This window comes from Papilio machaon, chromosome 22 (genome assembly GCF_912999745.1).
Source record: "Papilio machaon chromosome 22, ilPapMach1.1, whole genome shotgun sequence".
Classification (NCBI taxonomy): domain Eukaryota; kingdom Metazoa; phylum Arthropoda; class Insecta; order Lepidoptera; family Papilionidae; genus Papilio; species Papilio machaon.
Genome location: NC_060007.1, coordinates 1,542,611 through 1,557,312, shown reverse-complemented (window position 1 = coordinate 1,557,312; position 14,702 = coordinate 1,542,611). Strand labels below are relative to the sequence as shown.

The following is a 14,702-nucleotide window of genomic DNA, read 5'->3' as shown; positions in this document are numbered from 1 at the left end:
TTTGTAAAATACAAAGTACTGTTTGATAAATGCAGTACATTCTTTACAAAATTGTAGTTCTTTTAAAGCAACATTATATAAACTATATGACTAACTTATACAACGTGATTCAAAATACACTACAAGGCGTGGCAGCCACCCTAAATGTCAGGGGGTTGGGGGTTAGCTTAACATTAGGGGTGAAAAGGGGAGAAATAACGGAAACGCCTAATGGAGCCGAGTCACGACATTCCATATTTGGAATTGTGGGCTATTGCCCACGTTAATGTTTTCGTGGAAAACGAAGCGATTTGAAGTTTTTTTTTCACTTATAATATTATTTATATGCAACATGAACACGCTATAGCAGTACCTAATATGTTAATGAATCCAATCATTTTAACTTTGCTTAATTTTGGATTAAAACTTAATCTTTTGATAGTGAAAATTTGAGAAAATTTAATTTTGGTTCTAGAACTACAGATTAAAGCCAACTTATTTATCTATTACGATATCCCTTTATATATTTATGGTATAACAAATAAATTACATTCCATTTTTCTTTTATTTGAAAACTTTTTTACAGTATAGTCAGTTTGAACTGGTTATTTTCTGCAATAAACTGGTTTATACCGGTTATAAAGTTTTTCGCTAGCAATCAGGCGTGCCAGGCGCGTTGTAGCGCCAACTTTGTACAAACTTTACTTGTAATAAGCAACTTTGGCAAAGTTTGATGTTACTTTAATGTAAACCGGAACTGATTTAACATTTTGAAGATAAGTTGTTTATAAAGGGTGATGAGAAATGAATCAATTTTGCTCCAAGTTCATTGACTTATTGGAACCTGGAACCTTATTGGAACCTGAGCATATTAAGAATGTTTTTTCTTCTGCTATTATTCGTAAACTTGATAGAAAGGGACTCTTCTTTTAGAACTATTTGATGCATCATCTGAGTTTAACTGAAAAAAACAGAGGAGGTTCAGGACGGGGGTCAAATTCTTATTTCGATTAATGGAAGCAAATTGAGTTCCATTTATTAATATTGAAAGATTATATTTTGTTCTAGGTGATGTAACATGGAGGCATCGTCATCGGACTACAGTGACGAGGAGGTGGGGGTAATCGCGCGGGGGCAGAAGTTATGGGTGCGAGGTGTGCGCGCACACACCACCTGCGCAGACATAGTGCGCGCGCTTCAGGACGCTCCAGAAGGTTACAGCTGCTTTGATACTCATTCACGACCCTAAAACCTATTTTCCACTAATCATCTAGCGTTTACTTGTAGCAGCTATAGATATATACTGTAATGTTACAAACAGGAAAGATTCTAATATTGAGACCGATTTCAAAAATTATTTTGCTATTAGCAAGCTACTTTATCACTGAGTAACTTAGACTCATTAATAGACTTTTTTATTCAACGTGGACGTTTTCGTGGACAAAAGCTTGTGTTTGATAACACAAGCACATAACAGTGCAGTGACGTCAGAAGACGAAGCTATCGTAGATATTAACGAAAATATTCCTTATCATAAGCATCTCCCTGTTCTTGTCCCACTTACGTACCGGTAGTAGGGTCGGTGCACCAGGTGTCTGTCCTTCAAAGCAATCTATCTACCATCATCTCTGTCGTCACTCGCTTCTTACTCATGTCACGTTTCATGCAATCCAGCTATCTCTTCCTTGGCCTATCTGAAACGGTGTACTCTTCCATTGTTAAAAGAACAAGTGAACTATGCTGATAATTTCAGCTTTACTTTTCGCTTTGTTTGTTTAATTATGAAAAGTTGTAATTAAGCATATCTTTACAGCTGGTAGTGGGCTAACCGAGCAAGGGGAATGGGTCTTAGCGGAGAGGTGGCGGGGTGTTGAAAGACCTTTGCCTCCAGACGCGCCAGTACTGCACGTTCTAGCAGCCTGGGGAGACGCCAGGCATGAGGTATGTAAACATCACACTTCACATCACTACCAATATTTATACACTACTAATATTCAGAGAAGCCATCATTCTAAAGGACACTTATAAATATTTTCAAATAAAATGATAAGATAACAGGTGACAACTGTACCATTAAAATAAACGATATACGCAAGGTATCTGAACTGAACTTTCTTTATTAACAGGTACGGTTATCTCTTCGGCGTCTATCGAGCGGCGGAGAAGATGACTCAGGCCGTGACAGCGACGCCGGCAGTCGAGCTAGCGCGAGAAGACGTCGTAAGAAAGGCCTCCGAGCCGCCACACCACCGCCACGAGCGCGGGAAGACCCTGCGGCCAAATTAGTTTCCATCATACAACATCAGAGCAGAACTATACATCAGCAATTGGATAAACTAAGGTAAACACAACACCGACTTAAATCGTTGGTTAGTAGAGGAAGTTTATGGAAAATATCATTTTGTTAAGTTTTAATAACTCCGGATGAAATTTTGACATTATTAATATATTATTTACTGTACCATTTCAGAGAACAGGAAAAAGTAATCGATCACTTGGAAGATCAAACACACAAGAATCGAATGGAAAAACACGGAACTAATTACTTGCTCGAATCATACCTTAGAGATCTCGGACGATGCAGTGAAGTAAACGACAGTCAAGCTGGCAACAGTGACAGTGGTGTCGGCGTTGGCAGTGGTACTCCTCCAAGGAGACACACCAAACATAAATCAAGAAGAGAAAGACAACTAATGAGAGAACATTACTTTACTAAAGAATTGACAGATATTTGTCAAGTCAATTCAGAAAGACTTGTACAGACCCACACGGACACCGATTCGGATGTATCAGCCGATGAATTATCAAGGATACGAGAAGAAATTGAACTTCTAGAAAAGCTTGCGATTATAAATAAAAGATTGCACCGTGAAGAAGAATTAGTAGTTAGACTAACGGCTAAAGTGAAAAGATATATGGATGAGAATAAAGCAAACAGTTGCGAAAATGTAACACAAGTGAGTATGCTTATTGATAAAATAGAAGAAGAGTTGGCGAATACGGCACAAGAGATGGAAAGTAACGCAATTGAATTAGCGAGAACGGATAGAGAAATAGAGAACAGAATTAAATTACTGGACGAGTTGACATTAGAACTTGAAGAAGAAGAATTACAGAATACGGTTCTCGAGAGAAAATTAAATGAAGCTTCTAGTCGACAACCTATACTTCTCCATGAAAGCTATGTACCCGTACTAGACCAGGCTAATACCCAGCCTGTATTCACATACGAACCTACAGGCTACGTTTTAGACACGCTTGTATGATACAGGATAGACGTGAAAAATTTGTCCCAAAGATAAACTTTGTAATTACCATTTACTTAAATTCCAACTCTGATAGTGATCATAATCCAAATCTAAAACGATCCCCAAAATTTTTATGATCAAATGTATATATTTATGTTTAAAATTAAGTACGAAAATTATTGTAAAATTTAATGGTGCTAAAACAGTCTGTGTATAGTTTGTATACCAATATTTGTAAGAATAGTTAATATAATTTGTGTCTAATACCAAAAATATGTTACAAAACCACCAATCGATTGTTTTATATAAATTAGTTAGGCCTAGTCAATTTTGATCAAGTGACATCACATTTATTCAAAACTCCTGCTATGCACTATAAACTTAGATCCCAAAAACTATTAGGTCCCTAAATCTTTAGAACGCTTCAGTGTATCAGCCTCTTATTTCCTCGAATTAATAAAAAAGACGTCACTGAGCAATATTGAGCCAATGGTTTTTAAAAATATAGTAATATCCCAAAAATTGTGTATATTAAAAACTTGTTGAATATGTTTAATTGTATGCTAAATGTACATAAATATAAATTGATTTCAAATTTTATTTTATTTTACCTTAGTAACTATGAATGTAAAAGCGAGAGAGTTGGGTCAGAACCTCGTCAAATGAAAGTCCGTGGTCTCTGCCTACCTATCTGGGTAACAGTCGTAATTGGTTGTTGTTATTGAAAAACTGTTTAATTTGTCAACTATTCAAAAAGGTAAGTATGAAAAGTAAGCTTTTTTTCTTTTTTATTGACTCCAGGGTATACGAGAAAATAACTTTAGTCAATAGAAGAAAGACAGGGTTAAATAAATTTCATAATATTCTTACATTTATTTTTTGAAAGTAATTTAAATACATAAAATATTAATATTACCAACATACGCATACAAAAATATCTGATAGGTTCTTTGTTTTCACAGTTTACAAATAACATTGACACGGACAGATATTGAATTTTGTCTTGTAGCCCACTAAGTTACATAATTTAGTATGACTTATGTCCACCGAATCCTTGTTGGTATATAATTTTCAATTTAGTCAGTTGGTGTTGTCGAATGCCAGTGTATTACAGTTGGTAAGTCCACTTCCCGCTCTGCGGAGTCAACATCAGGTAGAGTTGTTCTTCTCGAAGGATTTGATCTGACAATGCTGAGCGGCAAATCTTCGAGACCTGATACGAAACCCCATTTCTCGTACATATAAAATGCCACCGCTTTCGTATCATTACATTGCAAAGGCTCAATTGCGACTGTCAGAAATTGTTCTTCGACAGACGATCTAACAACTTTCTGGGCACTGCTCTCATCGAAAAACTCATTACGAGCTTTTGCGTCTAGTGCCATAGATAAGAACAACGACCATCTCGGCGTGTAATAATAATGGAACAATTCCGCCCATTGCTTACAGGCATAGTCAGATATCTCTCCATTTGGACCCCACAACGTAATCTGATTTCTAGCATTTAGTTCGTACAAAAATGTATTGTCATTAGACACGCTTCGAGCTGCTGTCAGCCAGTCGACAAGCTTAAAATTATTATTAGTAGCTAAAATATTTTCCATATCGTTCATCAGGTCGATAAACCGAACAATTGAAGCGTTAAAAGCCATCACATTTGAAAATCTTTGATTTAAAATATCCAAATACAGCTGATCCGCTCTGTATTGCAATGCTTGTCGAGTAACATCTACGAGATCATAATAAAAGCCATCGGAATTGCAGCCGGAGTTGGTGGCGAGTACGAACTCTTTAAATGCGTTCAACAGATCGCTGCTTTTGTACCAGGCCCACGGTCGTATCCGGAAACTTGGCCGGCGAGTGATTACATATTTACCCCTAATAGGATTAAGCCCGCTGAAATTGTATACGCTCTTCAATAAATATCTCCATGCACTCGATGTAGTATTACAACCGTACCTTCTTTCAGCATAGTCTGCCACCCAGTTATCGAGATTTTGTACTGGTTCTCTGCGCCATGCTACTTCTAGCATCAAGTCGTACATGACATAATTCTGGTTGATGCCTTCTGGAGTCAGTCCTATACCGATCATTGTACTGTTCGCTTTATCTCTTGCTTTATATACGTCTTTATTGATCGCTTGCATATTACCAAACATACCCAACGTTCCACCGAAATTATGCAGCATGCACCAAATGAACGGCTGGCCGTAGTACATTTGATAGAGATTATACTGTGGCCATTGCTCAGACTGCAAATCTAGCACCAACATCCTGCCTTCCGGGACGGCCGTAAGGAAACTCTGTACTCTTTTCAAAGGCCACTGAACGGGGTTGTGTACGAACATCCAGTTCTGAACTAACCACACGGCATTATTGTTAAATTTCGATATCGCCGAGAATATGGCAGATGCAGTATCTCTCACCAGACTAGTCGACCACGGTTGTACTTGGATTTCGTTGAAAGGATCAGCTGTAAAAATATCACCCACACCCAAACCACTATTCATCTCTCTCAGAAACATTTCCCCTATTTGCATGAACAGAGGTTCTCTAGGATTGATAAATAAGCTGCAGCAATAATCCGGGTTGAATTTATTCCATTTTTCCACCGAGTAGAAGGTGACGTTAGGATACAATCTCGTAAACGCTGCCGGTACATGACCGTTGAACGCTGGGAAAACAGGTATTATACCGAGCTTAAACATGTAACTGACTACACTATCTTGTATGTTCTGCTGTCGTTCGTGCCAAGATTTAGTAAGTGGCCCTCCCCATCCGTGAATATTGCCCATGCGAAGCCACGAAAGGAACGCTGGTCCTGTAAAATATTCATTGATTTCGTCATCGGTCATACCTAACTTCCGATAGATCCGGTCCCAAGCGGCCTCCTGCGCGATGGGCGCTAGTGCCAAGTTAATACCGTTCAGTGCCATCCATTCTACGTGATTTATCCACTGGTCTGGCGTCCACCACACGAAGCTATACGACGCGGTGCACACGTTCTGATAATATCTAAATCTATCGCTGGCTACAATCACTTCGTTGACCTCCGGCAGTGTATCAGGTATAGTAACCCTTTGTGTTTGCCAAGCTATTTGACTTTTGCAGTATTTCTTCAAATAATAGTTGAAGCCCCAGAGAGCCGCAACACCTGTACTAGCTTTGATTTGCAAACGTCCATCGGATGTACGGAGGGCACAGACATCTTTTTTATTATTAAACAGAAGCGGATCAATGGTAACACTGACTTGACTGGTGTACTTATTAATTATGGTAGTTGCGGCATTTTGTTGAACTTGAGGCGATGTTTTAGTCTGAAGCACTGTCGGGTCTAAGTAGTCGAGGTTGATTGCGGCGATGCAACATATTTTTAAATAAACTAACAGGGCCGGTAGCTTCATGGCCGCGTCGGTCTCGGTCAGTGACAGAACTCGAACTGAACGGACTTAGATAACAAAGATGCTCCTCACACAATAATAATCAACCGCTGACCCCTATCTCGGGTTACTTCTTACTAGGGTGACCAAGTTAAAATAAAAAGTCAAACATTTATATCTATATATATAAAAGAAAGTCGTGTTAGTTACACCATTTATAACTGAAGAACGGCTGAATCGATTTGACTGAAAATTGGTGGGCAGGTAGCTTAGAACCAGGAAACGGACATAGGATAATTTTTACCCCGTTTTCTATTTTTTTATTCCGCGCGGACGGAGTCGCGGGTAAAAGCTAGTATAAGGATAGTTGTGACTGTTGAATTCAGACTACAAAATAAAATACAAAAACAATCTGTATCAGTATTTTACAGAAATAAAATATGTTTAATGTGGATATTTTGGATATGCAAATTAATTTGTGATCGAACGCACATCGATTTTAAGTGGCTATATCCAATACAATCAATAAAGTCATAATTTGTAGACTTCTAGGTGACAAAAACAATGTTTTGATTTGTTCTGAGAATTCTCTCAAAACGGTTGGCCTGATTTTGAAGTATTCAATTCGAAGTTATCTGATATATGCAAGCATTTTAATTTCTGCGCTCACGAAGTCGCGGGCTATCGCTAGTATATCTCAATTCCAAATTGATGAAAATCGTTACAGCTGTTTTTACTAAACAATATGAGTGTGCATCTAAAATGTATTAAATAAAAAATAATATTTTTCATTTACAATATTTTTAGTACTAGAAACATAATTATGGTGACCCTAGTTACGATAACGATTCCGGGTATGGTCCATCAAAGTTAATGCTTTAGTGTCCTTTTTGTTAATCAGTATGGCCGTTGAAACTCGATTGACAAGAAGTTTCGGGAATTCCCCGCTATAAAAATCTAGTGTTGCATTTAACCGGTGGGCATAAGTCAAACACTATGACAGCAAACTTGCGCTCTTCTGTCAACGTCAAAAATGACACAAGATTCTATTTGTACTGTAGCTGTCATGTCATTTTTTCTTTTTAGCCGACTTCAAAAAGAAGGAGGTTATCAATTCGACTGTATTTTTTTTTATGTGTGTTACCGCGAAACTCGGCCCCTGGTGGTCCGATTTTGATAAAAATTATTTTATGTCATTTACTGTCTTCGTAGGCTTTATATATGTGGCATGTTTTAAAAATCCAACGTTTGTCATTGTAACTTTTTAATTTGTAAAATGCCTTAGGCAAATTGACAAATCTTTCGATTGCTTTTCTCACAATAATGTTAGTAGTATCAGACGTATTTTCTAGACTGAGAGCAAGTTGTGATGAATATTAATAGCCATAAGAAAGAACTACTCTAAAGCTGAACTTAAACTAATGACAGGTTCAGATTCTTGTTTGACTATATTTTGTTGAAGAAAATATAATAAATGACAATTTCTATAAACAAATGTCAGTGCAGTTGAGTTCTACCAGATAACACTCTGATTTATTTATGGTACCCCAGTTTTATGAACATAGTGTGTACAACAAAATGTTATTGATAATTATAATAAAGGATTGTAAGGATCAAGGAATTAAAGTAACAAATAAAATACATTGCAAAATTTAAACATTTATTTAAAGTGAAAAAATTAAGAGTACATATTAGTCATTTTTATTGCCTTGGCCAGTATTTAGATAGTCATGCAAATGTTACAGAAAATTATATTACTTTGATGAAAAGTTCTTAAATTATTCTTTATTTAAGAAGCGATAAAAAATCTAAATACTGGCCAAGGCATTTCTTTGCCAATAACTAAACAGAAAGGGGTAAAGAAATTTTTATAAATTGAACGCAAGTCTTTCAAATCAGAATAGCAAAAGTTGAAACTTGTTTCATCTTTAACACTTTGCTGTGAAATATCTTGCAGGCGCTCCGCGATTATTCCGTGTCCATCGCGACCTTGAAATAAATAAAATCAATTAAAATATAAAAAAAAATAAGAAATCCAGATAAAATTAGCGGGTATTTATTGTTCATTATTCGAACAGAATTTGGTGAAATGTTAAATTGCAAAAAAGAAAAATTTTAATTTGACGTAAATTTGTGATGAACTTGTGCATTAAAAAAAAGAAAAGTTAAACATAATGTATTAAAAAAAAATAGACAAAAAGTTAAATCTACAAAAAAAGATTGACCCCGACGTGATTTGAACACGCAACCTTCTGATCTGGAGTCAGACGCGCTACCGTTGCGCCACGGAGTCGGTACAATAAATTGTAAAAATGCTCTTCAATAATGATAACAACACTCGACTTTTATCTTATTTAATTACCATCCAACACCGTAATTTAGTAAACGGAAAGAATTTAAATTCAAAATATGAAAATTACGATATTCATTTTCAGTTATTTTGTCATCATCATCAACCTGCCTTTAAAAAAAAAGACACCCTACAGAGTCTACTACTTCATACATCTATCAGCTATCATATCTGAATAAATACTTTCTTGCTCTTTGTAGTTTGTCTATGGTCGCAACACAACAATTTATCTTAATTTGAAACAAACTATTGAGCGACCTTCAATATAGCACGGTCACTCCGGCAGGGAAATTGAGGTTGGAGTTGGAGAAGAAATGTAGCAGGTGGTTTCACCAATATCAGTAAAACTATGAAACTAGTCTATGAAAAAATAAAGTTTGATTAACTCTGACTTCTCTAACATAGTCTGTACTGGATTTTAAACCAAAACCTTAACCATAGACAAACTACAATATAGGTTAAAGCTTAATAATACAAAAAATGGTGCAAAACTATTTCATATGCTATAGCTATCCCTATTTCATAGTATCACTTCACAATATATGAATTTAGGCTTTCAATCAAAACGAAAGATACTAACCGCTGGTTGTGGGTCCCTGTCGTCCCCCGTGGCCCTGTCAGCGGGCCCTGCGTCCCCAGTAGCACTACCACTACCTCCACGACGCTCTTCGCCCTCCACTAGAGACAAGAAGCGAGCCAGCTCCGTCTCATCACTCACACGTAACGGAGTCTTAGGTCCAACTATAGCTATGGACACATTCTGTAAATAAGCATAAAAAATAATAAATTTTGTCAGTAAAATCCATATTGTACAAGAAATTTCACTTCCAAAATTAATTCCGGTCCACAAATAACCAACTTACCTTAGTGTTAAGTTCAACTTCATTAGGCAATGTATCTCTTAAGGCTCTCAAGCCGTGTGCCACAAGTTGTTGCAAATCGCAATCCATGAATGTATTGAGGTGTTTCTCTAAGTAAGTACGAGCCGACTGTGACCGAGCTCCAATGGCCATCGCACGACAGTCAAAGAAGTTTGCAGATGGACATGTCTGGTAGATATGTGGGCCTTGGTCCTGAAATAATATTTATATTATTTAGTATTGGATGTTCCATTTGGAGTAACCCTGGTTCACTTCTCTTGCGTCATCCACATTCATACATGGTCATCCATTTTGGATGGTTCTTAATATAGCATTTTCTTAGTACCACACCAATATGGATGATAAGTTTGTCTTGAAAGTTGCCATATGAGTTCATTGAATGAAAAATAATTTATTTATATTTAAAAATACAGTAAAATATCTATGTACATTTTATAATTGTAAAAAAAAAAATACTTACATCATAGCCAGCTACCAGTAAACCCACACCAAGCGGCCGCTTATCATATCTCTGAGTGCATATCTGCATCTTGTTCCCCACCAGAGCAATAAGACGACCAACTGGCATTTGTGCGTCATGCGAATACCGATAGTTAAGACACTCAGTCCTCATAAAACGGCTGTAATTAAATAAAAATATTTTTAACTAAAACAACACTAGACAAATTTTCTTCTAAAATCTATTTTAGAGTACCTACAGTAATTAAGCATTTAAATTTAAAGGAGTGATCAAAAAAGAAAATTTGTCTAGTGTTGTTTACTAACAGTTAGAACTTGGAAACAAAGAACGCACATCCATTTTAAAAATGATGATGGTGTTATCAAAACTGTCTTATTATGTATCTTGTGTTCATTACATTAAAATTCAAATTGTAATGGCTAAAAAATATGATTATTTTAATGAAATTAAAGATATTGATAAAATATATTAAGATTAGGAAGTACATGAAAAAGAAAAACTCAACTAATTTTGTACAAAATTATTTTTATCTTTCTTCTCGGTGTATTTTGAAGAAGACTGAACTGACTGTGAATGTAATTTCTCCGATTATGCTCTACAACCATTTTCATATGCTTTATGATTTGTAAAATTATATATTTGAAAATGTTCCTCCCAAGTAGGGTTGGCGACAGGATGGCGGCCAGCCGTAAAAACTTAAGCCAAAACTTTAAGGTTCATAAAACCTTGTGTGCCGACCCTAGGTAAGTGGGATAAGGCCAGGGAGATGATGATATAGTTGAAAATGTTAAAAACTTGACCAAAGAGCACATAATAATTAATAGCTTAAAACATATCTTAAGTTTTGCTTGTCAAAATTATTTTGCTATGGCAAATGCAACCATAAAACAATTTTGCTTTTATTCTTCTCTAATTATCTTTGAACCAACAGACATAATAATGTTTTTATAGCTATATCGGCAATGAAAAACTATTATCTCATGAGAAACAATATTCAAAAATTTCATAATTATTAACTTGATATATTTATGTACCTCAGCATACGAGCATCAGCGGTTAAACCAGAAATAGAAATACCGATGTGATCATCAATGGGTATAATCTTCTTCTGGTATGCAGACAGTTCGCTTACAGCTCGTTTCAATGCAATAAGTACTGCAAACTGTTTGCTCTTTAAGCCTACAGTTGCAGAACCAAGTTTCACCGCCTCCATAGCATATTCCACTTGATGCAGGCGACCCTGGGGGCTCCATACTGTGACGTCGCTGTCATACTGATTGCGGAACTGGAAAATACAATGTAGCAGATTTCAAATACAGACAAGTTATACTTCATAAGCTTTTAAGATATTTGGGTGTGTTATTTTTAAATAGAAGTAGGTAAAAGTTAGGTTAAGTTATAAATCAAAATTATCTTAATTATAATTACAAGTTATCTCTCTTTATAACAAAGAATTGGATATATACATGTAATTTTAATAAAAGAAAAACTACAAGTCACCCGGCGTGAAAATAGCAGGTCAATCGTTCTTCAGATACTATGCAAAAATATGTACAAAATTGGTCATAACTATCATCAATGGCCTAATGATAAAAATACGTACCATCTTTATGGGAATAAAATTGAATTTGTAAAAATATCAGATAACCACAAATATTAGACGCGAAGCAACAATGACTTTGAAAATGTCAAAAAATGACAGAATGATGAATGTAAGTTGTGGAAGAGTGAGACAAAAAAAAATCAGTGTTGCCAGTCATATTTGGCCATCTTTTAATGTTTAAAAATAAATCAACAACCGTATTTATAAAAAAGTGTGATAAAATAAATAAAAGTTTTAGTACACATTCAAATAATCCATTTAAAGTTTCATAAAAAAGAAATGTTTTTTTTAATTTTCAAAAAGTTCATATTATTAATCTCAAGGAATTCGAACTGGCCACGAGCGCGCGACGCTCGTTAATGAAATGAGACAAAAGACAATCGAGAGAAGAAAAGAGTTGGTCGGAATTGGATACGAATAGTAAATAGGCTTATTTTTAACAACTCTAGGTCTGTCTTATACTTTTGTAGAATATTAAGCATTGTAGGTCATTCAGATTTGAATTTCTAGAATAACTAACTACATTTTTGTTCCATAAGGCATTTCATAATTTCGTTTATGTAAAAAAACGTATCTGATCCCAAAGGTCTATCATCAAAGAACACTGAATTAGAAAAGCCCTGAAGTAAAAATGAAAACTCACAATTTTCTTCGATTACTATAGAATTTTTCCTAACTGAAAGCACGTTTCTTAATTATAATATTTTCCTTACTGATCAGTAACGACTATGTCAAGGAGCGTATCGTCTTTCATGTTTGCGACGCTAACATTTCAGAGAACATGTGGGAAACGCCCACATAAGTTAATGTCATTGCGAAACAATATGTAATTTGCGAAAGTAGCCTAAAATGTAAAGATTTTCTGTTTATCAATGGCGATTTTTTTCAAAATACAATTTGATATTTTGTGCTATTAACTATATTGTCGTATTCTATTGACAACTTATTATTGCTTGAACTGGTTAGATCTTTTTTTTTATCTTTTTTGAGGTATTTTTGTATTCATCATAACTATTTTTTTTTTAGTTTTTCCAACTAAATAGAATAGCAAACTTTTCTATGACATTAACTTTGAATAATGAATCGTATTGTTCACTTATACGAGAAAAATATAAAAAAAACAGAATAGAATGTGAAACTAGCGCTTAATTAATTTTAAAATTCAATCAAAACAAACGAACAACTTTTAAAATAATTAGTTGGAAACACGTTTTAAAAAAATAAGTTTCACCTATCCGATGACGTTGATTCTTTAAAATATCAAAATTTTTGTTGAGTGAAGCATTAAGTATCTCATCTCTTTGGTAGACAAGGAGTTCTGCCAAAGACGTTGTATACTGGCCACTAATAACTTTGTTTTTTTTTTATTAAGAAAAAAATAAATGTAAAAAAAGAAAATCGCGCGGGAAGTTGAAGAGTTAACAAGGAGATGTAGAAGTGAATAAAGTTCGATGAAAGAATATCGTAAATATGTAAATAGTTTCTATTTTAACAACGAATAAATGCATTCTGGCTGCGGTTCCGATGTTTCAATTTATAAATTTTTCTCAATTTCTATGAAAAAGGAGAGAAAACAAAATTTTTGTACAGGTATTTCGACAATGGAACATTGGCTGAGACGTAATCAAATGAATTTATACGAGCATTTGAACCAATCGTTTTACTCTTTTATTCAATATGTTTTTTGAGAAAAGTAAAATCTTAGCGTCAATCAAGTGTTAATAAAACGTAATTTTTTAATCATTTACCTTGGGTTGTCGAATCCGAAAATCAATACAAAACGAAATTTTTCAATATGGTTAAGAAGTAAGTTATGTTAAGTAGTTTCGAAATTTATTGCAGACCAAAACTTTTACTGAGATACTGGATTTTTATCTAAACATATTAATAAAATTGGAGTGTCTATAAAATATAGAAAAAAAAAACATTTTTTGTACACATAATGTATTTGCGTAGTTATCCCAAGTAGTTATGCCAAATTTTTTATCAATGTTTTTTATCAGCAAATCCGTGTTTGTACCGTGTAAAATGTCAAGTTGATTTTGACAGAACTTTGACAGGTAACATATTATAGATTACTTTTTTTTGCGCTGACGAAGTCGCAGTCGACTGCTCATGTATCGTATTAGTAACAAACAAATGTCAGCAAAATTTATTATTTTGGATGTTGGCCAGAATTAGTCTTCATAATAAATAAGGACAATCATATTTGTAATCTGTAACAGACGGACATTTGTATTTTAAACATAAAAAATAAATAAATCTTATAAAATTATTAATAATAAGAAAAAATATTTCTCAGTCACCAGTGGTATAATATAAAAAAAATACGAACGAACTTTCTCTATTTATGGTTAGTAGACAAAGATGGTTTTTTTTTTAAGCCAATTAATCATGTCAAAATAATTCGAACAAGGTAACATTATTAGTAGTAACATTCTAAATGTTGGTACACAAAAATAAGAAAAAAGAAATAAAACATTCAAACGCAACGAAATGTAATTTTCAATAAAAATTTGCATTCAAAATTACTTCACTACTGTTATTTTTTACGTTTCCAATTTCCAAGTGAACTATAATCATCAATTTTCTAAGTCGACTTGATTTAATCTACATTTTGAATTTTTCTCAACAAAAATAACTCTTATTCTAAATTATTGTAAAACATTTATTTATACGAGTAGTTCACATAATCGGTATAACATTTTGACTTGTTTAAAATTTAAACTAAAACAGGCCTAATTTCATGAAAACTAAACTATTTATTATGATTTGTTTGCTAGGTTTTTGTACACATTTTT

The 14,702-nt window shown here is 34.5% G+C and overlaps 3 protein-coding genes and 1 non-coding gene across 4 annotated transcripts in view; 1 reads left to right on the top strand and 3 right to left on the bottom strand.

Moving 5' to 3' along the window:
- Positions 1–3,390, top strand: part of LOC106712557 (ras association domain-containing protein 10) — an 89,307-nt gene extending 85,917 nt beyond the window's left edge. Inside the window, exons 3-6 of the mRNA XM_014505157.2 lie at positions 1,048–1,193; positions 1,793–1,920; positions 2,106–2,320; positions 2,450–3,390. Coding sequence (XP_014360643.2) covers positions 1,058–1,193; positions 1,793–1,920; positions 2,106–2,320; positions 2,450–3,245 — 1,275 coding nt within the window. The 5' untranslated portion in view covers positions 1,048–1,057 and the 3' untranslated portion in view covers positions 3,246–3,390. The remainder of the gene's footprint in view (positions 1–1,047; positions 1,194–1,792; positions 1,921–2,105; positions 2,321–2,449) is intronic.
- Positions 3,391–4,156: 766 nt separating this feature from the next.
- Positions 4,157–6,689, bottom strand: LOC106712551 (alpha-N-acetylglucosaminidase). Its single transcript, XM_014505150.2, has one exon. The coding sequence runs from the start codon at positions 6,629–6,631 to the stop codon at positions 4,304–4,306; it is 2,328 nt and encodes a 775-aa protein (XP_014360636.2). The 5' UTR covers positions 6,632–6,689; the 3' UTR covers positions 4,157–4,303.
- A 1,700-nt stretch (positions 6,690–8,389) lies between these two features.
- Positions 8,390–11,994, bottom strand: LOC106712567 (proteasome subunit alpha type-1). Its single transcript, XM_014505169.2, has 6 exons — positions 11,902–11,994; positions 11,333–11,583; positions 10,299–10,458; positions 9,821–10,030; positions 9,538–9,717; positions 8,390–8,596 (listed from the first exon to the last, which is right to left on the bottom strand). Exons 1-6 carry the CDS (start codon positions 11,902–11,904, stop codon positions 8,576–8,578), a joined length of 825 nt encoding a protein of 274 aa, XP_014360655.1. The 5' UTR covers positions 11,905–11,994; the 3' UTR covers positions 8,390–8,575.
- Positions 8,829–8,900, bottom strand: Trnaw-cca. The gene has a single exon. It is a non-coding gene; the product is annotated as a tRNA-Trp (tRNA).
- Positions 11,995–14,702: the final 2,708 nt, after the last annotated feature.